This window comes from Podarcis melisellensis (assembly GCF_964234715.1).
Source record: "Podarcis melisellensis genome assembly, chromosome: 8".
NCBI lineage: Eukaryota > Metazoa > Chordata > Lepidosauria > Squamata > Lacertidae > Podarcis > Podarcis melisellensis.
The window spans coordinates 18,926,009-18,951,948 of NC_138540.1; the positions used below are offsets into that span (position 1 = coordinate 18,926,009).

The window sequence follows — 25,940 nt, forward strand, 5'->3', positions numbered from 1 at the left end:
GTTTTCCTCCTCCAAAAACTAGGTGCATCTTATGGTCTGGTGCGTCTTATAGAGCGAAAAATACGGTGTGCGTTAGTTACCTTCTTTGCACCTAATGTCTCATAATACTAACACTCTCTGTCCCCTCCCCAACAACAGCCTCCAAGGACTGGCACCACGGCGGGCGGGAGAACATCTTGCTGTGCACTGACTGCCGCATCCACTTCAAGAAGTACGGGGAGCTTCCCCCCATCGAGAAGCCAGTGGACCCGCCACCCTTTATGTTTAAGCCTGTCAAAGAGGAAGATGATGGGCTCAGCGGGAAGCATAGCATGAGGACAAGGCGGAGTCGAGGCTCGGTAAGCTGCCTGAGACCTGCCCTGCAACCCCACTACCAAAGGCAAAGTAACAGCTTCTGGGCCTGAGCACTGTTAAGTCCTGAATCAAAGTACCAGATATTCTCTACACACACCCTGTGATACACCTTCTCTCTCTCTCTTGTTCTCTCTGACGGCTAATCTTAGAGGTAGGTCTTAATGGAGCACAGTAAAGAGGCTGTGTCTCGCCAAGAGGCTGTCTTCCCAGTGCTGGCCGTCAGTGATTTGTTGAGGCAGCCTGCCCACCTAAGGGGAAAGGGATGTAGAGAGATGAATCATACACATAAACCTGCCTTTACCTAGTCAGGCCATTGTTCTATCTAGCACAACGTTCTTGTGGGCAGCAACTCTCCAGAAGAGGTGCTGAAGCTGGACCTTTTGAACACAAAGCTGATGATCCACCACTAAACTGTGACCCTTTCCTTAAGGCCTAGGAACACAGGAAGCTCCGTTATACTGAGTCAGGCCCATTGGTGCGTCTAGCTCAGAAATGCCTGGCACTGGTTGTTCAGGGTTTCAGTTTGGAGTCTCTCAGTCCTCCCTAGGAGATGCTGAAGAATCAACCTGGGATGTCCAGAATGTGGAGCAGGGGCTCTAACCACTGAGCTGCCAGGATTCCTCTTTGTGTAGTTTCAGTTTCAGAGAAGCTGCCAAATTTTACTGCTTGGTGTGTTTGTGGGCTTGGAGGATCTGTATATCAACCAACTTGCCCCTCCAATCAAAACAGGCAGGCTCCCCTTCCCAACACCATCAGAGGCAGAGGAAGGTGGAAGAATGTTTTAGGTGCAGCTTCTCATTATCACTGACTGGTTGGGGTTGTTGGCCGCTGAGCTTCCTCTTTGCTTACGTCTAAGCAACCCCCTTTTTTGTCACATCAAGATACCTGCCAAACACCTTGTCAGGTTCCACTGTCGGCTCCTTGATTTGGCTTCATCTTCTTTCTTTTTTCTTCCTTTTAATGATCTCTCGTTATCCAGACAGATGCTAAATTAGGAAGGGAGCAGATGAAACACTGCTAATTGTTGCTGCATAATCTTCCCGCCACAGCAGAAATCTGCAGAAGCCATTCACAGTTGTTTCAGGAAAACCATGGGCTGCCCCCAAGCCCTTCTCCCCACCCTCTGAGACCAGCTCTCTTGTATTGTGTCTCTGTATTTTTAAAAACCTTTATTATACCAATTATTTATATAAGATGGAATAATAATAATAATTTTTATTTTTACAATACTTTTAAAGGCTGTGATATTATTATTATTGAATGAATGAATGAACGAATGAATGAATATTCATTCATATTATTATTATTATTATTACTACTACTACTACTATTATTATTTCGGTGTATTTTTAAAACTTAGATTACATGAATTCTTTTTTCATAAGATAATGATTCCAATTAATTAGTCACTTGCCGCATTAGGAGACTTCAAGTGAGATATTTTTTTAAGAGCACAAAGTTCAACATAAAATCATGGGGTGTGGGAGATACTGCATTACATTAAAATCCATACAATAAACTTGTAAAGCACACTCAGTAAAACAGCGGCCAAAGCATATCATCCATAGGCAGGAAAATAAATCTTCAACATGCACGATGGAATGAATGGGTCACAGCTCAGAGAAAGGCTGGAAAAACATGGGCAAGCTATTAAAATCTGAGAAGCAAGGCGGGTGCCCATCCTCTGGCTGCATCCAAATATCACAAGAAATACAGAGCAAGGAGGCCTTGTGTTACTGGTCCAGGTTTTTGTGGAGCTGCCCAGTTTCCATCAGGCTGCAATAATTCAGTGCGAAAGGTTTTACTCTGTGCAGAGTTTGCTGCTCTCAGGGAAGAAAAGGAGAGTCAGAACAGATCAACTTAATTAGCTGATAAATACATAACATGCCAGTGGCTACCCCATGAGTAAACATACTAGGTGTACATGATTAGCTTGATCATTGTGCTTCCTCTCTTCTCTTGCGGCCTGGACCATCAAAAACAATGCGGTGTCCCTCTTGCGTTTTGCCTCACTCTGAGGGGGGAACACCAGTGGCCTTGTGCTTTCAGCCCTCCATAGCTGAAATTGAAAGAGAAGAATTGAGGGTGGCTGTAGAGCAGTGTCCTGTTTTCCTGCCGGTGATACTTAGGATAATAAGGGAGCCTTTGCCAGCAGAGGCCCTCTAGATGAGTCCCATCCCCAGCTAGCTGGGGTGATGAAAGTCGTAATCCAAAGCATCTGCAGGGCCCAGAGCTGGGATGGGGTCTGGGGGAGCACAAAGGAGTTGACTTTGTGTTCTGAGAATTGGATCCAGACCCAGCTTGCCGTGCTTTGGCCCCAGAGAAATCCATGTCACTTTAGCTGTTGGTGACTAACTTAGCTTGGACCCATCTCTGAGGGTTCCTTGGTGTGAAAACCAGCCAGTGACACTAAAAGGAAGGGTGATTGACCAAAGATGGCATCCATGAAGAAATTCCATTGAGGGGGGAGGCTTAAGTTCTGTAGGGATACCCAAAGGCAGCCTTTGTCACGCTTCCTGTCCTTCTCTTTAAACCAGCAGATGTCGACACTACGCAGCGGTCGCAAAAAGCAGCCAACCAGCCCTGATGGTAGAGCCTCCCCCATCAACGAAGACATCCGGTCCAGCGGCCGCAACTCCCCCAGCGCTGCCAGCACTTCAAGCAATGACAGCAAAGCGGATTCGGTGAAGAAGTCCACCAAGGTGAGTTTTGGCTCTTCCCATGGATGCTCTCCGACCCATTTCCTGGTAACTCACCAGAGAAGAGTTCAGGCCAAGACTTGGCAAGTGGGTGGCATCATCCAAGCTGAAACTTTCCCCGCAGCGTCTAATGCTGTATCCCAGGTGTGGAGAACCAGGGGCTTCTCCAGATGTTGATGAACTTCAACTCCTGTCAGCCCAAGCATGAGAACTGCAGCTCAGCAGTAACTGGAAGGCTAAAGGTCCCCACACACTTGCTAACTTCCCCTACAGTGGTTTGCTTTTTATAAAAAGTTTTTAAGGAAAGCTTTCCCCCCATTCTGCTGAGGAACCCCTGCTGTTCTGATACAGAATTCCTAAATGTGGCTGGTCACTCCTGTGTGTGTTTAAGGTAAAGGTAAAGGGACCCCTGACCATGAGGTCCAGTCTTGACCAACTCTGAGGTTTCGGCACTCATCTTGCTTTATTGGCCGAGGGAGCCGGTGTACAGCTTCTGGGTCATGTGGCCAGCATGACTAAGCCGCTTCTGGCAAACCAGAGCAGCGCACGGAAACGCCATTTACCTTCCCGCCGGAGCAGTACCTATTTTTCTACTTGCACTTTGATGTGCTTTCGAACTGCTAGGTTGGCAGGAGCAGGGACCGAACAACGGGAGCTCACTCCGTCGCAGGGATTCAAACTGCCGACCTTCCGATCGGCAAGTCCTAGGCTCTGTGGTTTAACCCACAGCGCCACCCTTGTGTGTTTAAGACCCTTCCTCAAATCACATGGTCCTCATGGGCACACCCTAGGGCAGTCCCTGAGGCTGCATTTGGTCTCCTTGTGGAATCCCCAAACAGGCTTCCAAGAGCCCCGGAATTCACACAGATCTGCTTTGAAAAGCAACAGCGTGGGCGGTTGACTCCTACACCGTTAATTTCCCTCATCCTGCTGTGCGAGAAACATAACCTGTTCCGTTGTCATCCGTATGAAGCTCTTTGCAGGCAGGCTACAAGAACTCCCATTTGTTCTCCTGTCGCTTTCCCCTAATAACGCCACTCCTTTCCCGTCAGCAGCAGAAGATAAAAGAGGAGGCATCGTCTCCTCTCAAGAGTTCCAAGAGACAGAGAGAAAAGGCAGCATCTGACACCGAGGAGCCCGACCGAATCAACGCCAAGAAAACCAAAACACAGGTAGGTCTCAGTTAGAGCAGCCTGTGCCAATCTGCCTCCCTCCAGATGTCTTGGACTGCAACTCCCATCAGCCCCCAGCCATCACATGGCAAAAGATGTGTTTGAGAGACCCTGACATGCATGTGCCTCTGTTTTTGTGGGCCTAGCCAGCTCTGGATGACATAGACCTGGCCCTCCAGATGTTTTGAGACTACAATTCCCGTCATCCCTGACCACTGGTCCTGCTAGCTAGGGATCATGGGAGTTGTAGGCCAAAAAACATCTGTAGGGCCAAGGTGAAGGAAGCCTGACATAGACCTTTGGGGCAAGGCCTTTGGTAAGGTAGATTTTTAAACCATCATTGTGTCCAGCCAGCAATCCCTCTCTGCTAGGGAGCAGTGGCAGGATAAGGACTGTTGTCTTAATGTCCCACTTGTGGGCTTCCCAGAGGCATCCTTGTTGGCAGCTGGTGGACTAGATTGGCCTTTTGCTCCAGCAGGGCCCTTAGGACTAGATTGGCCTTTTGCTCCAGCAGGGCCCTTATTTACTTGAAAGGATAAAAAAATAATATTGGGGCCCAAGGGTCTCAACATTGGGCCATTCTTTGGAGCACCATTTTGGGCAAAGGTTTCCTGCATGGCCAGGGGTTGGATTAGATGCCCCTCATGGTCCCCTCCAGTTCAATGATTGCTGCGATTAAGGGTGGCAGAGTGGGAAGCAGGCAAATATGATCCACAGGGCACTCAGAAGTTCTTGTGTGGGGGCCACCCTGGGGAGCACATGCTGCTGTGCAGCTCCTTCCTTTTCAGTGGGGCTTGCCGCACAGGAAAACTACCCAGTGAGATCACACCATATACCAAGTAAGATTTAGAATTTCTACAGTAGGAACAAGTGCCTTGCGCTTGGCCTGAATGCCCCCTGTTGTCTACTCCCAAACCTGGCTGTTATATAGGAAATACCATTATACTAAGGCAGACGACTGGCCCATAAAGCTGAGTGTTGTCTACACTCTGGTTCTGTGACTCTGCTACAGCCCTTCCCACACAAACGGCATTTGGGAAGCCACTCAGTGTCCATAAGCCACACCCTTTTAAACACCTTTTTAAACGTTTGCTCCATGCTTTTTGTCCACAGGAGATCAGCCGGCCCAACTCCCCGTCTGAAGGTGAGGGGGAGAGCTCTGACAGCCGCAGCGTGAATGACGAGGGCAGCAGCGACCCGAAGGACATCGACCAGGACAACCGGAGCACCTCGCCCAGCATCCCCAGCCCCCAGGACAATGAGAGCGACTCGGATTCGTCCGCCCAGCAGCAAGTCTTGCAGGCGTCCAATGGCCTGGCCCAGCCCACACCCGCTTCCATCCCTGTCTCAGCGCAGCTGCCACTGCCAGCCACCTCTGGCCTCCCCTCTTCGGTGCCTCCCCACATCTCCCCATCCGTCTCCCAGTCAGGTAGCAGCCAGCCTCAGGCCCCGGTGCCTCCCCACTCTCACATCCAGCAGGCCCCTTCGCTGCACCCCCAGAGGCTGCCGTCTCCTCACCCGCCGCTGCAGCCCCTGACTGTGCCCTCCAGCCAGCCCCAGCCTCCCGCCGTCCCCCAGCCCCACCCCCAGCCTCCGCTCCACAGCCAGATCCAGCCCCTCCCTCACAACCTCCAGGCGCAGCCGCTCCTGCCTCACCCGGTCCCTGCCCAACCGTTCCCCCTCGCGCCGCAGCCTCCCCCGCTGCCTTCGTCCTCGTCTCAGTCTCAGGTCTCCCTGCAGCCCCAGGCTGTGCCCCACCCCCACGCAGCACTCCAGGTCCCGTCGGTGCAGCCCCCCTTGCAGGCGCCGTCTCCGCTGCAGCAGCAGCCCCCGCCGCCACGAGAGCAGCCCCTCCTCCCGGCCCCTCTGACCATGCCCCACATCAAGCCGCCTCCCACCACCCCCATCCCTCAGCTCCCCATGCCGCCGTCCCACAAGCATCTCGCGGGGCCCTCGCCGTTCTCCATGAACTCCAACCTCCCGCCACCGCCAGCCTTGAAGCCGCTCAGCTCCCTCTCCACGCACCACCCGCCCTCCGCCCACCCTCCTCCCTTGCAGCTGATGCCCCAGAGCCAGCCGCTGCAGCCTTCCCCGGCGCAGCCCCCTGTCCTGACGCAAAGCCAGGGCCTCCCTCCCTCCGCCAGCCACTCCTCCTCCAGCCTCCACCAGGTACCTCCCCAGCCCCCATTCCCCCAGCACCCGTTTGTCCCCGGGGGGCCCCCACCCATCACGCCTCCCTCCTGCCCATCGACCTCCACGCCGCCTTCCGTGCCCAGCGCCCCTCCTCAGGCAACGGGCTCCACGTCGGCAGCCTGCGCTGGGAACGTCCCCGTGGTGACGCCCTGCACGATGCCACCCATCCAGATCAAGGAAGAGGCGCCGGATGAGGCGGAGGAGCCGGAAAGCCCACCTCCCCCGCCCCGGAGCCCATCACCAGCGCCGACAGTGGTGGACACGCCAAGCCACGCCAGCGAGTCAGCTAGGTAAGGGAGGGCGTGGGCAGCTTTGGGGAAACTGCCACCTGTATAAAAGTTCACGGGGCTTTTTCCAACCTCTGCCCATCCATAACTCCCTCACTACCAGCACTTTGGATGATGGTTTGGTGATTTGAACATCCACAGCTGTGGATCAGGCTGCCTTCTTAGGAGAGCATGGGATCCCCTTAAAACTGGTGCACCCAATAATGCTGCCCTGCAGGTGCCATTGGCCTCGCAGCTTCCAGCATTCCTAACAGTTGTCCATTCTTGGGCTGATAGGAATTGGAGCTGCAGGGCACCACATTGGCTACCCCTGCCCTAAAGGGGCTCTCTGAGGGCCAGGATCACAGGAAAATTGCTAAAATGGCAGCGTCATCACACAGAGTCTCTTCTCTCCTCCCCATCCTAGCAATAAGGGTCTTCTAAAAGCTCCCCAGGTTGCTACAACATGGAAACTATAAAAAGGTGCACGGAAAATTTGTGAGATATGAGCCAGGGATGTACAGCATTTTGAGGCTGTAGAACACCTCTTTAGATCCTGTTTTACTTCTACATAAGGAAAACACTCAAGAGCATTAAAAAGAATGTTCTCTTGAAAGATTGCACAACACAAAGCATATTGCGATATTGATTTGTCTTCTTGGATTAATCATTTGTGTGTGTGTGTGTGTGTGTGTGTGTGTGTGTACAGTATGCATGTATGTAAAAAACTTACTTTGATTCACTGGGTTGGTTAGTATTCTTCTCCTGCATGGTTTTGTAATCATTTATTTTCCCAACATCTTTTGATTTACCAGTTTTACCAGAGTCTTCCCCCCCCCCCATATGTTGCACACGGAAACTTCTTCCTGGCTGTTGGGGTGGGGGGTGGATCTCATTCTGCCTCCTGCTTCTCAAAATGCTTATGGTTGCTTTGTGTCCCCTGTTCCCTGCACCCCACCCCACCCCACCCGGTTTCTTTGCTGCCAGGTTTTACAAGCACCTGGACCGCGGCTACAACTCCTGCGCGAGGACAGACCTGTACTTCACGCCGCTGGCAGGTTCCAAGCTGGCCAAGAAGCGCGAGGAGGCCATTGAGAAGGCCAAGAGGGAGGCGGAGCAGAAGGCAAGAGAAGAGAGGGAGCGGGAGAAAGAGAAGGAAAAGGAGAGGGAGAGAGAGCGTGAGCGTGAGAGAGAAGCTGAAAGAGCGGCGGTAGGTTTGTCTGTCTGTCAAGCCGTGAGGGGGTGATCCAGGCGGGTCTCGAGCCCAACGGAGGCTGTGGTTGCATGATGTCCGGTTGCATTTCCACGGGCCTGGCATGTGAGGGTTTTCGCTGCTCCCCTGTGGCCTTGAGAGGGGGCAGGTCCTTCCTCCTCCCTTGCTCTGAATTAAGGATTTCCTCTTTGCCCCTTCACCTCCACTTCAGATCGCATGATTCAGACGGTTATTTGGCATGCAAAAAGAGGCTGGCAGAGGGCAGGTGCCCTGAATTAGCATTGTGTGGACTTGGTTGGGGACCCAATGGAAGCTTGGGTGCTCACCCCTACCTTCATTGTCAGAGGAAGTATACACCTCTGAATTCCATATACTAGGAATCCCAGTTGGGAAGAGTGCTGCTTCTGCTGCTGCACTCAAGTTCTGCTTTGGGGGCTTCCCATTAGGTTATTGGGGTGGCCAGTTGTCAGAAGAGGATGCTGGGCTAGATTGTCCTTTGGCCCTATCCAGCAGCCACTCTTCTTGTGCTCTTAATTCCACAGTCAAAGAGGAGCTTTGGCTATAAAATTCCTGGAACTGCAGCAGCTGGAGAAATTTTGTTTCAGGGGTCGGGGGTGGGGGGCAAGCTGAGGACTATTCAGACAGTGCAGAATGACAACTCACAGTCAAGAATGTCAGGATTTGTCATCCAATTACACCTGGAGGGTTGCAGCCTCCCCAACACTTGCAAATGATCAAAACTTCTTTTCTGAGTGCCTCTGAAAATCCTCACCTTCCTTCCATAAATGCTCCAGGTGGGTAAACCTAGGCTGCCAGTGCTGTGGCACAGAGACCTTTTTCCTTGCTGCAGGGGAGAGAGCAACCCTGTGAAGGAAGGATAGTGTGAGAGCTACGGAAAGATCTTGAGCCTGTTTTCAGTTCCCCCACTAAACTCTTCTCCCCTCTTTGGTACAGCAGAAATCATCCAGCTCGTCGCACGAAGGACGTCTTGGAGAATCCCAGCTGAGTGGCCCAACGCACATGAGACCGTCGTTCGAACCTCCTCCCACCACCATTGCCGCCGTCCCCCCGTACATTGGACCCGACACGCCAGCGCTACGGACCCTCAGCGAGTACGCGCGGCCTCACGTCATGTCCCCCACCAACCGCAACCACCCCTTCTTTGTGCCCCTCAACCCCACTGACCCTCTGCTGGCCTACCACATGCCCGGCCTCTACAATGTGGACCCCACCATCCGGGAGAGGGAGCTTCGGGAGAGAGAGCTCCGGGAGAGGGAGCTTCGGGAGAGGGAGCTGCGGGAGCGGATGAAGCCGGGCTTCGAGGTGAAGCCGCCGGAACTCGATGCGCTTCACCCCGCCACCAACCCCATGGAGCACTTTGCCCGTCATGGCGCCCTCACTATCCCCCCCACGGCGGGCCCGCACCCGTTTGCATCCTTCCACCCGGGCTTGAACCCCCTGGAGCGGGAGAGACTTGCTCTGGCAGGCCCCCAGCTGCGGCCTGAAATGAGCTACCCGGATAGACTGGCCGCCGAGAGGATACATGCGGAGCGGATGGCATCACTCACCAACGACCCCTTGGCCCGGCTGCAGATGTTCAACGTCACCCCGCATCATCACCAACATTCGCATATACACTCGCATCTACACCTCCATCAACAGGACCCGCTGCATCAAGGTGAGTCTGTAGCAGCGGTTTGCTCCATGCTGTGTGTGCAGCCCCTGATGCCGTCCATTTCTTTTTGAGCTGGGTGGGGAGGGGCCGCCTGTTTCTTTGGGGGAGTGTTTTTCCCAGCAAATGGAAAAAAGTAGTGTACCTAGGAGAGCTAAACTGGAATTTCTGTCCCTCATGTGTTAGTTTTCAAGTTGCAGGAAGTCTTTTGTTGTTTTTTACGCGGAGTAAAAAAAACCGCTAGCATTTTTACAGGAGCATTTTGAAGTGATGCACTCAGCGCTAGTGTGATGCAAAGAGGACCATATTGAATTTGAACCACCACCAACCTGTGGAGGGAAGTCCCTTTATTTACTTAGCTTTGATCCTCATCACCCAAACAAGAAAAAATGTACACGGTGGAACGTTTTAAGGGCAAACCTAAAAGAAACTGCGAAGCACATTTCTGATGTGAAATGCCTTTGATACAACCACTCTGGGCAATAGCGAGGCCAGCAGGGTCATGGACTCAGTGCAGCTCCTCCTCCTGTCTGGTCACTTAGCAGGAGCCACGTTGCTGAGCTTCCAGCTTAGAAGAAGTTATGCAAGGGAGCCTTGCAGCAGAGCAGAGAGGCATTCAGGATCTCAAATACAAGCCCACTTGTCCTTAACATGTGTCTTAAGCTGGGGTCTGTGGAATCCCTACCCCCCTCTGACTGCAGTGAGGTCTCCCGAGTTCACTGTCCTCTGTCACTCTCTACTCCTTTTACTGCTATAATCCGTCCTTGAGCTCAGTAGGCTCTCCATTCTAGTAGAATGTTTTGGAAGAGGGCTGGCATTCAGGGAGGACAAAGAATCGTGCAAAGTGGGGTATTCTTGCCCTCCAGTTTAGATTACTTTTTGCACCTCTGTTGGCACCCTGACCCATTTCAAGGAAGGTGCCTCTTCTGTGTGACACCTGGTGATACACACCAGTCTTTAGTGCTGCAGTGGGTAGTGGTTAAAACTGGTGCATGTGCATTGTAGGAACAGGCTCCAGACTGGGTAGGAAGCTCTGTGATGGATTGATTGTTCTTGAAAAGTGTGTTGTCCTAGCAGAACGTCCAGCATCATCATTTCAGTTTCTTGCCCCCCACCCATACCCATAAGTTCCCAGGGATGGTTGCAGCAATTAAAAAAAATATTCAGAACAGCTTGAAACAAATGAGTGGGTCGTATCCCAACTAAGTTCTCATCGGCCACTGAAATTGATGGACACGGCTAACGTAAGTAAGCCTAACTTGGTCATGTCCATCAGTTTCAGTGGCTCTACTCTGAAGAGGACTTAGCTGGAGAAAACCCACAGGCCCACCAGTGATGACAGGAAGGGAGACAAGACTTTAATATTTCAAGGATCCTGAACACAGAGCCGATGATGCATCCCTCCAGCAGGATCCACGTTGCCCAAGACACCCAGCATCACAGGAGGAGGGTGATCCCCCCCCCCCGTAACATAACCTCCAAGTGTAGCAGTTTGCTTTCCCCTTTGGGGTAGAACTAAAAACACCACTCCCCTCCCTCCTCTCCCATTAAAGAACTGAGGCTGTGTCTGTCTGTTTACAGTATCTGGGGTTCTGTTTCCTGGACACTCTGGGTGGGGGCAGAAGACTGGGGAGGGGAGAGTTGCATGTATTTTCATAGAGTGCTGACCACGAGCAAAATTTGCTCTTTTTAGAAGGTGATCTTCCCTGCTTTGGAGGCATGTTTAATATATTTCCCATGGTTTGTCTCCCCTAGAGAAAATTGTAGCCAATATAAACTGTTGAGAGAGAGATGGGGAGTCTCCAGAGCATGCACACAGAGTTGTGTGTGTGTGTGTGTACACATGTGTGCGTGCACGCACACATAAGCACAGGCAAGGAGCTGGCTTCACTGCTTGCCTTTCCATTGCTAGATCCCTGTACTTGCTTAAAGGGCACTTTTAACCTTCTTCCTCCCAACTAGGGTTGCACGATGTTGGATTTTCAACACTACAGCGTATTGCCAGCCAAACGTTGCGGTTTAGCGATAAACCACAATGTTGTAAAAAAAGCTGCATTGGCCCCAGGCAGCGAGGTGCCGGGTGAAACTGCCACAGCTCTCACTATGGGAGCTGAGGCGCTTTTACGTAAGCACCTCGCGGGCTGTGGCAAATACAGCTGGCCCCAGCCTGCTGCTCAGCTGGGGGCCCGAAAGTCTCCTGTCCCCAGCAGAGGCAGCCCAGAGTCCCCCATGCGAAACCAGCAGGGGACTCAGGACTCCTTGACCAGGCTCAGCTGGGGGCTGGGGGCTGCCTGCCCCCCGCAGAGCCAGCCCCGGAGTCCCTGCCACTCGTGCTCGAGCAGCAAGGATCTTGGGACTTCTTGGCCACCTCCGCTGGCATGGGGGCAGGCAAGCTACCTTGCTCATTTGCCCCCCCACTCCCTGAAAACAGACCAGGCGGCAGTAGCCAAGCACACTAAGCCTGTCAGGCTCCGTGCATTTGACTGCTTAGCCTTCACCTGTCTGGGTGTGCTGCCCGCTAGCAGCATCAAAGAGCCCCCACACTGCCTGGCTGCCTTCCACCCAGAGGGGGGACTCGTGTCTTTCTGGGAGGAAAGGCGCAGCACCCCCTCCCAGACGAAGGCAGCCAAGCAAGGCTGCAGCCCCAATCCCACTCCTACCCAAGTGCAAGCAGGAGCGGGGTTAGGGCTCTCTTAGCTGGGGAGGGGGGAGCACCTAACGGAGCTCCCATCCCACCTCTGTCTCCGTAAAAGTACTTTGCTGAAGAGAGGGCAGCAGCGCTCTCCTCGGTCAAGCAGTTTAAAGAAGCGGAGGAATGAAGAAGCTGTATCGGCAACTCACTGATGCAGTTTATTTCCCCCTCTGCCGGGCAGAGTGCGATGGCGGTTTCACCAGTGGTATGTCTCTTCCCCCCCCCCCCGGCCCAATACCAGTCCTGGGTGATGTATTGATATATTGCCCAATGCTACTCCCAGCACCAACACCTTCCATCCCCCCCCCTAAATATTGAGGAAGGGCTGTAGCTCTGTAGTGGAGCACTTGCTTTGAATCCTCAGTGTCTTCCCTTGGGATCTCCAAGGAAGAAAAACACTCATATGAAACCCTGGCTAGCCACTGCCAATCCTGGACAGTGCTGAGCTAGAGAGACCAGTGTCCTGACTCCGGGTACAGCAGCTTCCTACATCTTAAGGGGAAGGCTGTAGCTCTGTGGCAGAACATTTGCTTTGTGTTCAGAAGTTCCCAGGCTCAGTCCCTCGCTGGCATCTCCAGGTAGGCAAGATCCCTGCCAAAAAGCCTGGGGATCTGCTGCCAGTCAGTGTAGACCACTGATCTTCAGCTGGTGGGTCAGGACCCACTCGCGGGTCACGGCCTGATCCAACATGAGCGCTATTACCATGCAAATGTATGGTAAAGGGTTTCAGAAATGGGTCCTCAAATGTGTGTTTGGGTTAAAAGTGGGTCCTGGGATCTGAAAAGGTGTAAGATCCCTGGTGCAGACAGTGCTGAGTCAGATGGACCAGTGGCCAGGCTCAGGATAGAGTAGCTGCTTTGCATGCAGAAGGATCCAGGTTCACTCCCCAGTGGCATCTCCAGGCGGGAAAGACCCCAGCCTAAAACCCTGGAGAGCCATTGGTGTAGACAACATGGAGCTTGCTGGTCTCATTGGTGTCCCCCCCCCCCAATTTTCTTTTCTTTTTTTGCATACTGAGGTGGGTGATTTGGAATTGTTTTCCCCCCTGGGGATGATAACAGTGGAGTTAAATGAGACACTGGGAGGGGAGGGAGCGTGTGTGCATTCTCGCAGCCAAGGTCAGTAACAAAAGCCTCCCCACCCGCAGTACAGAATGTACTGATCTCCATAAATGTATCAGACTGCAGATGTACTTTTTGTGCAAGCAGACAGAACAAAGTGAATCTTGCATTTAAAAATAGATGGAGAGAGTCTGCCCCTGCTTTCTGGGTTAAGGCGAGGCGTTATTACAAGAGAGCTTTCTCAGGAAGAAAGCTCGCTCTGTGTTTCAGGGAAACTCAGTGATAAAGCTGGTTTCAAAAGAAACTGTAGAATCATAGAGTTGTAGAGTTGGAAGGGACCTTGGGGGTCCGCTAGTCCAACCCCCTGCAATGCAGGGATCTCAGCTAGATCATACATGACAGATCCAAGGGCATGCGGGGATAGCATAGTATACAAAAAGGAAGGCCTTGTGCCCTGCTCAGTGTTTTGCAAGCTGCATACGCCCCTCTATGCTGGACGGGGCTAGCCATAGCTTAGTGGTAGAACAACTGCTGTTCATACGAAAAGTCCCAAGTTCAATCCCCCGCTTCTCCAGGTAAGGCTGGGAAAGGCTCCCTATCTGAAACCCTGGAGAACTGCTGCCAATCAGTGTAGGTAGTACTAAGCTGGTTGGACTACTAAGCTGGTTGAACAGTGTCTTCCTTTCCTATGTCTGAAAGCAGGGATAGCCCATGTGGTGCCGCCCTTCAGATGTTGCCGAATTACAATTCGCATCACCTCTGATCATTTTCCATGCTAGCTGGGATGATGGGAGTTGGGAGTCCAGCAAACATCTGGAGGGTACCATGTTGGCTATCCCTGCCTTAATGGAGGGCCCAGAGTACATGCTTTGCACGCAGAAGTTTCCAAGTTCAGTCCCCAGCATCATCTGGGGAAAGGGATGTAGGAACATAGGAAGCTGCCTTATACCAAGTCAGGCCATGTGTCCATCTAGCTCTGCATTGTCTGCTCCAACCAGCAGCCCTGGTTCTCCATGGTTTTCCCTACCTGGACATGCCAAGGGTTGAACTTGGAACCTTCTGCATGCAGGGCAGATGCTCTGTGACTGAGCGCTCTGGTGCTCCCCCAATCAAATAAGCAGATGATGAGGATCTCCAGAAACAGCTGAGAAAAACTCCCTGCCTGAAGCCCCAGAGAGCCACTGCCGGTCAGTGTAGACAGTACTGAATTTAATGGGCTGACTCTGTATAAGACACTCTTGCATTTCCTGAGTTGTGCTTGTGCTAATTGCACCAAGCATCTCCATGCTGTTGTTGAGACGGAGGGTGATTGTGTTCAGAACAGAGCCAGAGTCCAGAGTCATTCCCAAGACAGGTTCATCAGCCACCACCTTCCAGTGACCTACATGTTCAGTCCAGATTTTGGGGTGTTTTGTGGTGCTCACTGGAGAGCCATTTTAACCAAACGCCTCCAGGTGTCTTGAGCAAGGAAGTCAAGGAGGCACAGACCTCACACTCTCCTGTGTGCAAAATTTTTCCATACAGTTGAAGAGCTACTGCAAGTCAGTGCAGGCCCAATGAGTCTGACTCAAGATGACACTTTTCTCCTCTCTTTCTCTCCCCCCGATGTCAAATTCTGTGGGGATTAAAACTGTTCACTCTTTAGAAATAGGTTCAGATTGTGTCCCTGAAGCTGTCTTTGCTGATAGCCCCTCCCTGAGGGGTCCCACTAGCTCTGTGGACTCTCTGCTAACTCACAGGCCGAGGTGCGATACAAACCTCAGGCTGTAATTCAGGATCCGAGTGCTCCTGTGTTTCTCTTGCCTGGTGGGTTAGTATTGTAAGCCTTGCGTGTAGCACATCACGCATGCCGTTTGCAGCGGATCTTCTGAGTGTCGTTAATTGGATTGATTCATGATGGGTTGGAACATGACCTCTCTCGACATGTGATAGAGGGGCCCTGGAGGCAGTGACCTAGGACAGGAATCCCTTAGAATTAGGTGACTGGGATCAGGAATCTTAACAAAACGCAAGGCTCACCAGGAAGGTCTTGTATGAGAATATGTATATATGCAACTGCAGGACGAAAGGAAATCTGCTGAGACAGGCTGCTCTGACATGCAGCGACTCAGGTTGCAGACGTCCTAATTAAAGCAGCCAGGGGCTCATATGCTCCCTTGGATGAGAATCGGGGTCAAAACGACCTGACCAGATTCTCTTCTCCGTTTTCTGGGAACCTTGACGAAGCACCTGTCCAATTAGCCCCCTTCTCTCTCCCCTCCCCCACATGAAGATCTTCCATCTTGCAAGCAGAGCAGAAGATTTGCTGTTGTCCACAGTTTTATTTTAAGGTTTCTCCTTCTTATAAGTAAAGTTCTGAAGGGGCTTCAGAGATTTCACAGGAGCTGAGTTCGATTTCCGCTTTGCCCGGGGCCTGGCCCCAGAACCTGTTTTCAGATGTTCTGCCCAGCCTCTGAGCATGTGAAGCAGTAATGACTAGGAAGATAATTTCCCTGAGCTAGCAAATAGGGCATTTTTCTCACCATTGATCAATCATTAGACAAACAATATCTCACTCCCCAACATGATTCTGTCTGTCTGTCTTTTGTCTCTCTCTGAGACAGAAAGCAGGCTTGGGACTCTGCAACTCTGAAATCATGCATTAGATTTCACCAGGCTCTGCCCTTGCACTTTCAAGCTTTTCCCAGCAGCCACAAGAGCTAGGAGCTGGTTGTTTAAAAATAGAGGAGTCTCCAGATGTGAAGCTCTGTGCTAGGTAGTACATGAACAGCTTGTGCTGCATCTGTCAGCGAATGTGCAAACAGCCCCCTGTGGTTGTTTGTTTTCTCCTTCCTCAAATAGCAACCCTATGACGGTGTCTCTTTCTGTTCTGGGACCTTGAACTTGGTTTTTTCTGGGGTGAGATGAAACTCCTAGGGGGAGGGGGGAGGTTAGCAGACAGATGTGCAGATCAACCACCCTCAGCAGGAAAGGCGACACTTCTAAGAGGCTTATATTGCACATGTTTCCCTTACATTGTTGACAGTGTCACTATTATCTGAATGTCTTCTGGCGGCAATGAGGTCTAGAGCCTTCTCAGCAGAGGCATTCACCTTGAGGAACCCATCCCGCTGTTTCACTGCCCTCCTTTTAGGAAAAACTTCCCTTCTTAGGAGAGCTAAGGAAAAAAGGAAAAAGAATCTCTGCCATTCTGTGGCATTATTGGGGCTTATTTTTAAAATGTTTTGATGATTAATTTTATGATACGCTTTGTGTCTTGTGTGCGGAGCCTCAGATGCCACCTCCAGGGCATTTATGGGACGTGTGTAAAAAAGGAATAGTAAATGAATGGTGAATTGATTTTCTGTTGTTCTTGTACGCAGTTCCCTTTTTCCTTCTTAATAAGAAAGCTCATTCCTGTTCCCCCCCTCCCCTTTTCTCCCCTTTTGTTTTAACTCTCAAAGACTGTTTGGCCACCCGATGTCACTGCGAACACTCCAGACAGAGAAGTAGGCTCCACAGTTGGAGGGGGGACTAGGCTTCTGATAATTACCGGTTATGCTCAGCTATTTGCGCAAGTATTAATGTTGCTTTTGACCCCTGAACAAAATGAGGGTTTCTGAGCCTGGTGGTAAGTTGTCGTTGCTTTTCCTCCCCCTCTTTCCTACCGCCCCCAACCTTTCCCTTTTGCAGGCTCGGCAGGACCTGTCCATCCCCTCGTGGACCCCTTGGCAGCCGGGCCCCATTTGGCGCGCTTCCCTTATCCTCCCGGCACTATCCCAAACCCGTTGCTAGGGCAACCGCCCCACGAACACGAAATGCTCCGGCACCCGGTCTTTGGTAAGTGTGCAGTAGCAGCCCTTGGGAAGCCAGTGTTGCCCAACCTATGCCCTCCAGAAGTTATTGGACTATGACCCCCATCATCCCTAGCCATGCTGCTTGGGGCTGTTGGGGCTTGGAGTCTGACAGCAAGATCTGGAGGGTGGCAAGTTGGGAAAGATCGATGCAGATGAAATATACAAGACCTAAGGGCTATCTGGTTTTGACGGCAGCCAATCAGATTCCTCCAACCAGAGCATTTGCCCCCCCCCCCCTTGCAGGGATGCTGTTCAGCACCTGGTGTCCAGAGGTATCCTGCTTCTGTACATCGTGTGGATATTATTGCCAATTGTCTTTAATAGACAAATGCACCTAGTTTAGGTTTTTATTGGGTAACAGTGATTTAACGTGTTTATCCTGGTATCCCAGCTGTCTCTGGACTGACTTACTTATGAAATTAAGGCTGTGATCTGGGGGAGTCTCATTCAAAGACTCTTCGTACCAGGGATCAGGCCCTTTCCTATGTGGACGGCGTTCCACAGTTGAGTCGCATCCAAGTAAATCCTACTCAGGGTGGACCCACACAAGTCATTTCCAGTGATTTCAGCATAGAGTAGGACTAGCATTGGGTGCAACCCATCTGCTCAGTCACTGTTATCCCAGCTTGCAGTTACCAGGCATGCCTTGGCCAGTCCAAACTTGTGTGCGACAACCTTTTCTCTTCTTCTCTCTTCCCAGGTACCCCCTACCCACGTGACCTCCCTGGCGGCATCCCTCCTCCCATGTCAGCAGCCCACCAGCTACAGGCCATGCATGCTCAGTCAGCAGAGCTTCAGAGACTAGCCATGGAGCAGCAGTGGCTGCATGGGCACCCCCACATGCACGGGGGCCACCTCCCCAGCCAAGAAGACTATTACAGGTAAGGCTGGGCCCATGCTGTCAGCGGAGGAAGAAGTTCTCTGGGGCAAGCTCTCCTTAGCGTGCATGCTGCCCCTTGGCCAATTCCTACTCTATTTATTTGTTACTAATATTCTTTATTGAATTTGTATACCGCCCAAGTGGGCAACCACCTTGCCCTGAGGGAGGAGGGGAGGAGAAAGGAGTGGTCTGGCGAGCTGCCACCACCCACCTCGCAGTGGTAGTCCCCTTATATCACATTTCCTTCTTAATTGATGCTTAATTGTGCATCTGTCTTTGGTGAACTGCTTTGTGAGGTACACCTGAAAAGCAGCATACCATAAATTAGGCACAGGGGACATGTAGCCCTCCCAGACGTTGCTGGACTACAACTCCCATCATCCCTGACTAATGGCGATGCTGGCTGGGGCTGAAGGGAGCTGGAGTCAAGCAACATCTAGAGGGCTGCCTGTCATGAGTGAATGAATGAATGAATGAATGAATGAATGAATGAATGAATGAACGAACCAACCAGCCAACCAACCAACCAACCAACCAACCAACCAACCAAGAGAGGCATGTTCTGAATGAATGAATGAATGAATGAATGAATGAGTGATGACTGAATGAATGAACCAGGAGAGGCGTGTTCTGGCAGCAGCATAAGGTGGAGACCCAGACTGGCCACATTTGCACAACTGCTCTCTTGCTTTAGGCTCCTATCACTTTACAGATTAGTTACACCAGAGGTGTCAAACTTGAAGTGTCTCACATGCCCTCAGAGTTGGGTTTGTTTTTCTGAGGGAGGAGAGGGTCTTCCTGCTCTTATACCCACTGTTGTTATAAAATACCACGACCAACTCCAGGTTTTGGAGGGTCCTCAGGCAAGATGCCCACTGGAGGACCCCCCTCCCTGGGTGGTCCCATCTCCTCCTCTCCTTGCTGTGCTGTACTCTGTTTGTACAGCTGCCTAGAACGTACATGGCAAGCAGAGAGAGGTGCTTCATCTCCTCACTCTGGTCCCTGCTTGGATGCTCTCAGAAGGCATTTGAACAGACAGCAGCCACAGGACCAGGAGGCTCCAAGGGTTGCCTGGGTGGGGGCTCTATTAAGGGTGGGGGCCTCAACAGGTGCTCAGTGGTGGCAGCTCCAGGATGAGAAACCACAGAAAGAGGTTGTCAGGGCCATTACTGATCAGATTTGGAAGGTTGGTTTCTTCAGCCTTTTGAAGGCCTGGGTCCTAGAAGTGGAGCATGAAGGTATTGCTTGGGGAACTGGCCATTGCAGAAGGCCAGGCTCCTGGTGTGTTTTTTTATTGCAGGCCCAGCCAGTCCAAAGGCTCCATTCCTGCCTGCTGGCCACAGAGCCTCATGTCACATACTGCTATTTTCGAGCACATGAAAGCAAAGACACATACGTAACTCACAGGGCTGGATGTTCACTTCAAATATGAAGTCCTAGTTGAAAATCCCAGAGTCCCTGGGAAAACATGTGGATGGGTGCATAACTCCTCCCTGCTCAGTCTTTGGTAGGAAGAGGGATTTCCCCAAGGCCTGTTACACCCTCTTTTCTTATTATGGGGCAGGGTGTGTGTGAGAGAGAGAGAGAGAGGGGGGGGGGGGTACACAGAGGTCTACTTCACTACCACATTTGTCTGTTCTTGGCAGAGAGCTCTTCTGCATTGTGAGAGAGGGGAGAGACTGCAGAGGCTGGAGGAAAAAGTTCCCAACCCAAAAAAGCAACTGAATTCTTTTTCTTTTTCTTTTTCTCTTCTAGCCGACTGAAGAAAGAAAGTGACAAGCAGTTGTAATAAATTATTTATTTGTAATTCTGGCTGCAGAAGATCCCAGTCCTTGGGAAGAAATGGAATGTGTTTATCCACACACACACACACACACACACACACACACACACGCTGCGAAAAACAAGAGAATTTTATCTTTTCAAGATACCTTTCTCTATTTAAAATGAAAAAAGGAGAAAAAACAAACAAGGAAGCCCAACCTATAGAGACTTTTAAAATCAGCACATATATTATAGAATTCATTTGTAGAGAAGACCAGTTTCCAAGACCAGTTTCAGGAGTCTCCTTGCATGGTAAAACCTGTTAAGAAGCCTATTGAGAGAGAAACAACCCCCTCAGAACTGGATGGAAGTATTCAAAGAAATTCCTTGGGCATTCTTGGGGGGGTTGTTTGAGGGGGTGGGTTGGGTTCGTTTTTTCATTTTTTTCATTTTGAGTAGGTGCTAGAATCAGGTTCACAACTTAATGCAAGCCACTGTGCATACAAAGAAATACACTCAATTTATATATAAATATATAAATATATATATATACACTTTAAAAACAAAAACAAAACAAAAAACAAGAATGGCAAGTAGGTGGCATAACACCCTCTGAAAATCCAAGTGCTATAACAAGAATTTTAAAAGAAAAAAAATCTACTTTTATTTTAATACATTGTAGGAAAACTTCATAATTTTAAAGAGAGCTTTGCAGCATGGCTTTTTAAGTCTGTAAATAATTTTTTTGGGTTAGGGTTTAAAAAAATTATAATAATCTCCACAAACTCCTGGTATCTATCTATCTATCTTTCTTTCTCTCTCTCTCTCTCTCTCTCTCTCTCTCTCTCTCTCCCTCCTTCCATCTCCTCCTCTCTCTTCCTCTTGTTCTCTCTCTTCAGTAACATCACAAAACCGTTACTTCTTACCTGATGTTGACAAGAATACAGAGTTGATTTTTTAATATAAGAGGAATATATATAATTATCCCTTTAATTAAAGGGAAGATGACATGGGGGGAGGGGTCAGTAATTTCAAAATGGTCGAGAGCTTGACTTGACGGTTTGGTAGCAACATGAGCATTAAAGGGAGTTGCAGGGATAATATGTTTTTTTTCTAAAAAAACAACAAGAACACACAACTCTTTTTCTTTTTGTGTGTGTGTGTGCGTGTGCGCTGTTCTTTTTAATTTAATTCATTTGTTCCACGAACATCCTAAATCGCTTTTCATTCTCGTAGGTTTGTTTTTGACATAACTCAGTTCCTCAGCCGGTGAACAAGACCGCATATTCCTGCACTGGTTCTGTCGAAAAGCAGTCACGTTTTCCACCAGCGCAAGAGTTTTTTTGAAGCAGAAGTTGGAAAGGTAGCAGTTTTCAAGAAATGGGCTCTTGAAATGTTAGGCTACTCCATGTCTCCCCTTTCCTCTACAAACATAGGATTAAACTGAAACTGTGTCCCATAAATGCAGACACACACACACACACACACACACACAGTCTACCAATTAAGCCAACAATAATGCAGTGATGTTTCTTTGGCCACAAGCCCCACAAGGCGTTCAATTCAAGGAGGAAATTCTCCTTTATTCTCCATCTCAGGATGTGCACTATGCATACCCACTGTGTGCCTGGGAACCCTTCCAGCATCAAAGCCCCACACCAGTCATGAGATATGGGGCAGACTGTCCTTTAGATAGCATGGAAGTTTACATGCAAACCATTTCCCTTCAAGTAATATCTCTATATATGTTATAAAATTTATTTGAATAGTGCCGAATCGAAACCTCCCATCCCTGACAAGTTACACATTTTGAAAGAAAAGGGACAGGCAGAGGGGCTGCTTCAGAGCTGTGCGTTTTTTCGAAATTGCCCCCCTGAACGCAAAGCTTAAATTTCACTCTTAAAAGCTGGAAGCCGCCTCTGCGCTCCTGTTTTTAATCGGTCCAATATTAGCAGGTTTGTGTTGTTTTTGTGTGTGTGCTTTGCTGGGCACAGAAGGGGATTTGCACCTGGTCTTACCTCAAGGGCACAATTGACCAGGGCGATCTCACTCTTCCCCCCCTCACCCCCAGTTAATGGCAGCAGAGTAAATTTCTCCCCCCCCCCCAAAAAAAATCCTCATCTTGAATGCTCTTTTGGGATATGGTGGAGTGAGAATAAGATTCAATAAATGTGCCTCGGGCAGCCTTTTTCCTGCCTGCTGTTTGCAGTAGCTTAGGAGATATCCTTGTTTTGTAAAAAAAATCACACTCTCCAATGCACAAGGCAGGGAAACTCTGAAGGCTTAGAGTGGGGTTGACCATCTTCTGTCAGAAGCTGTCAATGTCGCAAGCACATGACAACTGTATGAATCCTATTTTTTAATTGCCTTCGAACTGCTAGTTTAGTTACACTTTTTCTTAAAAAAATATGAGTTGGATTAGTGCAGGAATCTGCAGGGCTGTGTGATAACACATTTTCCTGTTAGTTGCATTCATTATAACATTTCCTGGTTCTTGTTCCTTTTGGAAGGCTGCTTCATTTGCTGTGAAGACTGTTATTTGTGGTGGTAGGAGTCCATTGGGCCTGATCAGATAACCCCGTAGCTAATCGTTCAGCGGTCTCTTAAACAGCACATACGGCAGGTGGAATTTTAATCCAGCCCAACAGAAATTTGGGTTCCTCTTACCTTGGTCCAGAGAGCGGAGCTTTCTCCCTGTTCCCTGACTCCTGCTCCTCCTTCCCAAACCATCCTTCTTTCCCATTTGTTTCCTTACTGGCAGTCCACGCCTCTTGTCTCTGTGCAGTGGCAAAGAGCTGGTGGTTATTAAGCCATCCACCTGCCTTACAGCCCCTCCAGGTGGTTCTGAAGTTAGCCTAACTGCGGACCATATTTTGGTCACACAAGCCACACGGGGTCATGGTCACCTCTTCTCAGGTCAGTTTCTGAACCACCGAGAGCTGAAGCACTGAACTGAGCATCCGGAAACTCTAAATTCATGGTGCTAAATGTCCAGCAAGATGCAGGCTAACAAGACAGAGTCATTGCTTAAAAGCCTAGCTGGCATCTCATGTTTTAACACTGTCATCTGGAATGGAATAAACTTTGCATAATGATCTGTCTTAACAGGCAGGACATCCCCAGCTGCTTATTATCAGTCCTCCTCTGTCTTGCCTGTGTCTTTTTGAAGACACCTCCTTGCAGCAAGCTTAATCTAGTTTTTAACTGTCATCGATTCCCACTGAAAACAGAACCAGCCGTATTGGTGAGGGTGGCCATAATCCCTTCTCCGTGGTCCCCTGGCAGAACTGAAATTTCAGTACCTTCAGGAGACACTTGGCATGGATGTTGCAGACCATCCTCCTCTGACATGGTGCTCTCCTGGTGTTTTGGACTACAACTCCCATCAGCCACACAGCTGATGGGAGTTGTAGTCCAAACACCTGCAACTCGCCAGTCTAGGAAAGACAGACAAAAGGTACCAGTTAATTACGCCTTTCCCTCCGCAGTTTACATGCAATTCATTGTGCTTCCTCATAAGCTCTTAACCTTTTGGGTTTCTTTTTTATGCTTACGTAACAGTATGAATCATTCCACAGTGGTGGGGGAGCCCAGAGGTTCTTTGTACTCAGATCTAAATGATTAGCTACAGTGTTATTTGCCCTGACTCTCCCAAGACCACCATGCTCTGTTAGAATCTCCCAACTTTTTACAGTTACCTTTTCAGAAAAAAAAACTTTTTTAAAGCAAGATTTTATTTTTTGCTTTGAACTTCAAAAATCCATTTTATTTTATTTTGCTTTTTGTGTGTGCGTGCGTGTGTGATTTTACTTTATTTTTTCAAAATCAAACCGTCTCTTGTTCTGTGTCGTCCTGGTTTGAGCTAGTTTCACTGCACCGTTTAAACGCAGAATATACATTCTGACAGCTACATTTATATATATATATCTTGAGGCTTAGTGTATATATGAGTAGGTTTACCATGGGATAACACAGTGTAAAACAGAGTAGAAAACCCAGAAATCGTGACTTCTGTGTTCTCTCCATTTGAGTATTTTGTAATTTTTTTGAAATATTTGTGGACATAAATAAAAACCAAGCTACACTATGGCAGTTTTGATTTTGTTTGAAAAGTGTGGCATGCATGTTTTAATGGGGCATGAGGTTGGGGTGGGTTCACTAACCATGAACCTCGTCGGAAGCAACAACCAGAGTGGCTTGGCTTCATCCTAAGCATCTTCTCATCTGTTTCCTCTTAACTGCACAAAGACCATCCTACAACAAGGTAACAAAACGAGGTGGGTCCTATTTCAGGCAGCACAGTCCCTTTGGACATTTGGCCCTGTAAGGTGGACTATTGCCATATGCCATGGTTGGGACAGGCTATTCAGTTACATATTTTCTCAAGTAACACATTTGTGTCCTGTCCTGCCTTTAAGGTGTCAAGATGGTTGGGTGTGCATGGAGTTAATCCTGTGTTTTCCTTCACAGCCACCCTTCAAGGTAGGTTAGTCTGAGAGTTAATGGCTGTCCCAAGCTCTCTTTGGGTTTTGGATGATGCCTGTGAATCTTGTAGCAGGTGTCATGATAGATTAGGCATTCCCTCTGCTGTGCGTGTGATTGTGTGAGACAGAGAGGGAGAGAGAAAGGGGGAAACTTCTGTTTAGACCAGGGGTCAGCAACCTTTTTCTGCCATGGGCCGGTCCACTGTCCCTCAGACCATGTGGTGGGCCAGACTATATTGGGGGGGGGGGATGAACGAATTCCTATGCCCCACAAATAACCCAGATATGCATTTTAAATAAAAGCACACATTCTACTCATGTAAAAACATGCTGGTTTTTTTGGGGGGGGAGGTTTCCCCCCAAAAGCTCAACCATTTTGGTGGTTTCCTTGAAAAAGCTCATTGCGAGTGTCAGGAGTTTTACTTTTTGAAATATGACAGCCTTAGTTAAGCACCAGAGCCCTAAAACCCTTCATGCCATTGCTTTTGCTCTTCTTTGGTTTCTTTTAAATTAGATTTTTGCTGCTGATCCAGGAAATGTAAATATTTATTTATAATCCTGTTCTTTGGCAGAGAGAGAGAGAGAGAGATCTCAGAGGAGCTTTCAAATCATTATGAAAAAGACACTCCCTGCACTCAGGTTTACAATCTAAAAAGACAAGACACAAAAGGAAAATGGATTGGGATAGAGGAAGAAACTAGCAAACCCCTGCCAAAGCAGCTCTGACCTTGAGAATATCATTAATGCCACTTCAGGGTCCGTCATGGCAGGAGGGCAGGGTATATACTGTAATGTTATAATAAAGAGATGGTGTTGCCACCTTAATTAACCTGGAGGTGATTCAGGTTTTCAGCCCCGGGTACCCAAATGTTGCACAATGGACTCGCCAGGACCCTTTGTGGAGTTGTGTCTAATCCTGTCTCCTGTTCTCTTCCCTCTTCTGGGTAATTTGCTCTGCCACACACACCCCAGCCCTTGTCCTCCCTTTGCTCTGCTGAACACGATGCCAAGTGACTAGAATTCATCCATTGCAGAAAACACCTTCATCTAAATGTAAATGCCATTTCCCTGCCTCGGGCTGCTGCTTCATTCTTTTCTCTCCACTTCGGGGAAACGGATACAAGATAATGCCACTGTCACCACCCCAATCAATTTCTGTCCATGTCAAGCAAAAGCTTTTGTCCTACTACGCCTTTGAAATGTATTGTTCTGGGATGACAGAAGATGCATTCATTGAGGGCTGGGAGAAGAAGGGCACACTCTGAGAAATAGTCTCATTCAAGGAGAAACCCCAAAGGATTGGAGCTGTGTGCATGAAGGAAGTGGCTTGGGGAAGGAGTCAAAAAACTCTTCAAACCCACCCAAATTTCCCTTTTCTCACTAAAATGCAGTAGCTGGTGCCCATTGGGACTGCTTGGTCAGAAACGGAGACCAGCAGAGTCAGTGGCAGCCAGAGCCACCCTCCATTGGTTGTAAGTAAGAAGGTGGGCAGGGGGTTGGTGGGGCTGTGCCCCATTTGCTCATAGCAAGTGGTCTCTGCACCTTAAATGTGAATTAAGCATCACTGTGTATTGGATTATCTAGCTAGCCGGACAGATGAGTTAGACTACAGCTCTGGTCAGGCCAAGCAGCATAGCCAGTGCTTAAAAGCGAC

General features: G+C 49.5%; 1 protein-coding gene across 19 annotated transcripts in view; it reads left to right on the top strand.

Moving 5' to 3' along the window:
• RERE (arginine-glutamic acid dipeptide repeats) overlaps positions 1-23,889 on the top strand; it is a 350,074-nt gene extending 326,185 nt beyond the window's left edge. For 6 of the 19 annotated variants that reach the window (XM_081923414.1, XM_081923415.1, XM_081923427.1 and 3 more), the window contains 10 exons: positions 139-338; positions 2,892-3,056; positions 4,106-4,225; positions 5,339-6,708; positions 7,672-7,894; positions 8,852-9,575; positions 16,766-16,810; positions 16,995-17,141; positions 17,859-18,039; positions 19,794-23,889. In XM_081923414.1, the coding sequence (XP_081779540.1) occupies positions 139-338; positions 2,892-3,056; positions 4,106-4,225; positions 5,339-6,708; positions 7,672-7,894; positions 8,852-9,575; positions 16,766-16,810; positions 16,995-17,141; positions 17,859-18,039; positions 19,794-19,827 (3,209 nt within the window). In that variant the 3' untranslated portion in view covers positions 19,828-23,889. The remainder of the gene's footprint in view (positions 1-138; positions 339-2,891; positions 3,057-4,105; positions 4,226-5,338; positions 6,709-7,671; positions 7,895-8,851; positions 9,576-16,765; positions 16,811-16,994; positions 17,142-17,858; positions 18,040-19,793) is intronic. The other 13 variants (XM_081923430.1, XM_081923416.1, XM_081923431.1 and 10 more) reach the window with 10 other exon arrangements.
• Positions 23,890-25,940: the final 2,051 nt, after the last annotated feature.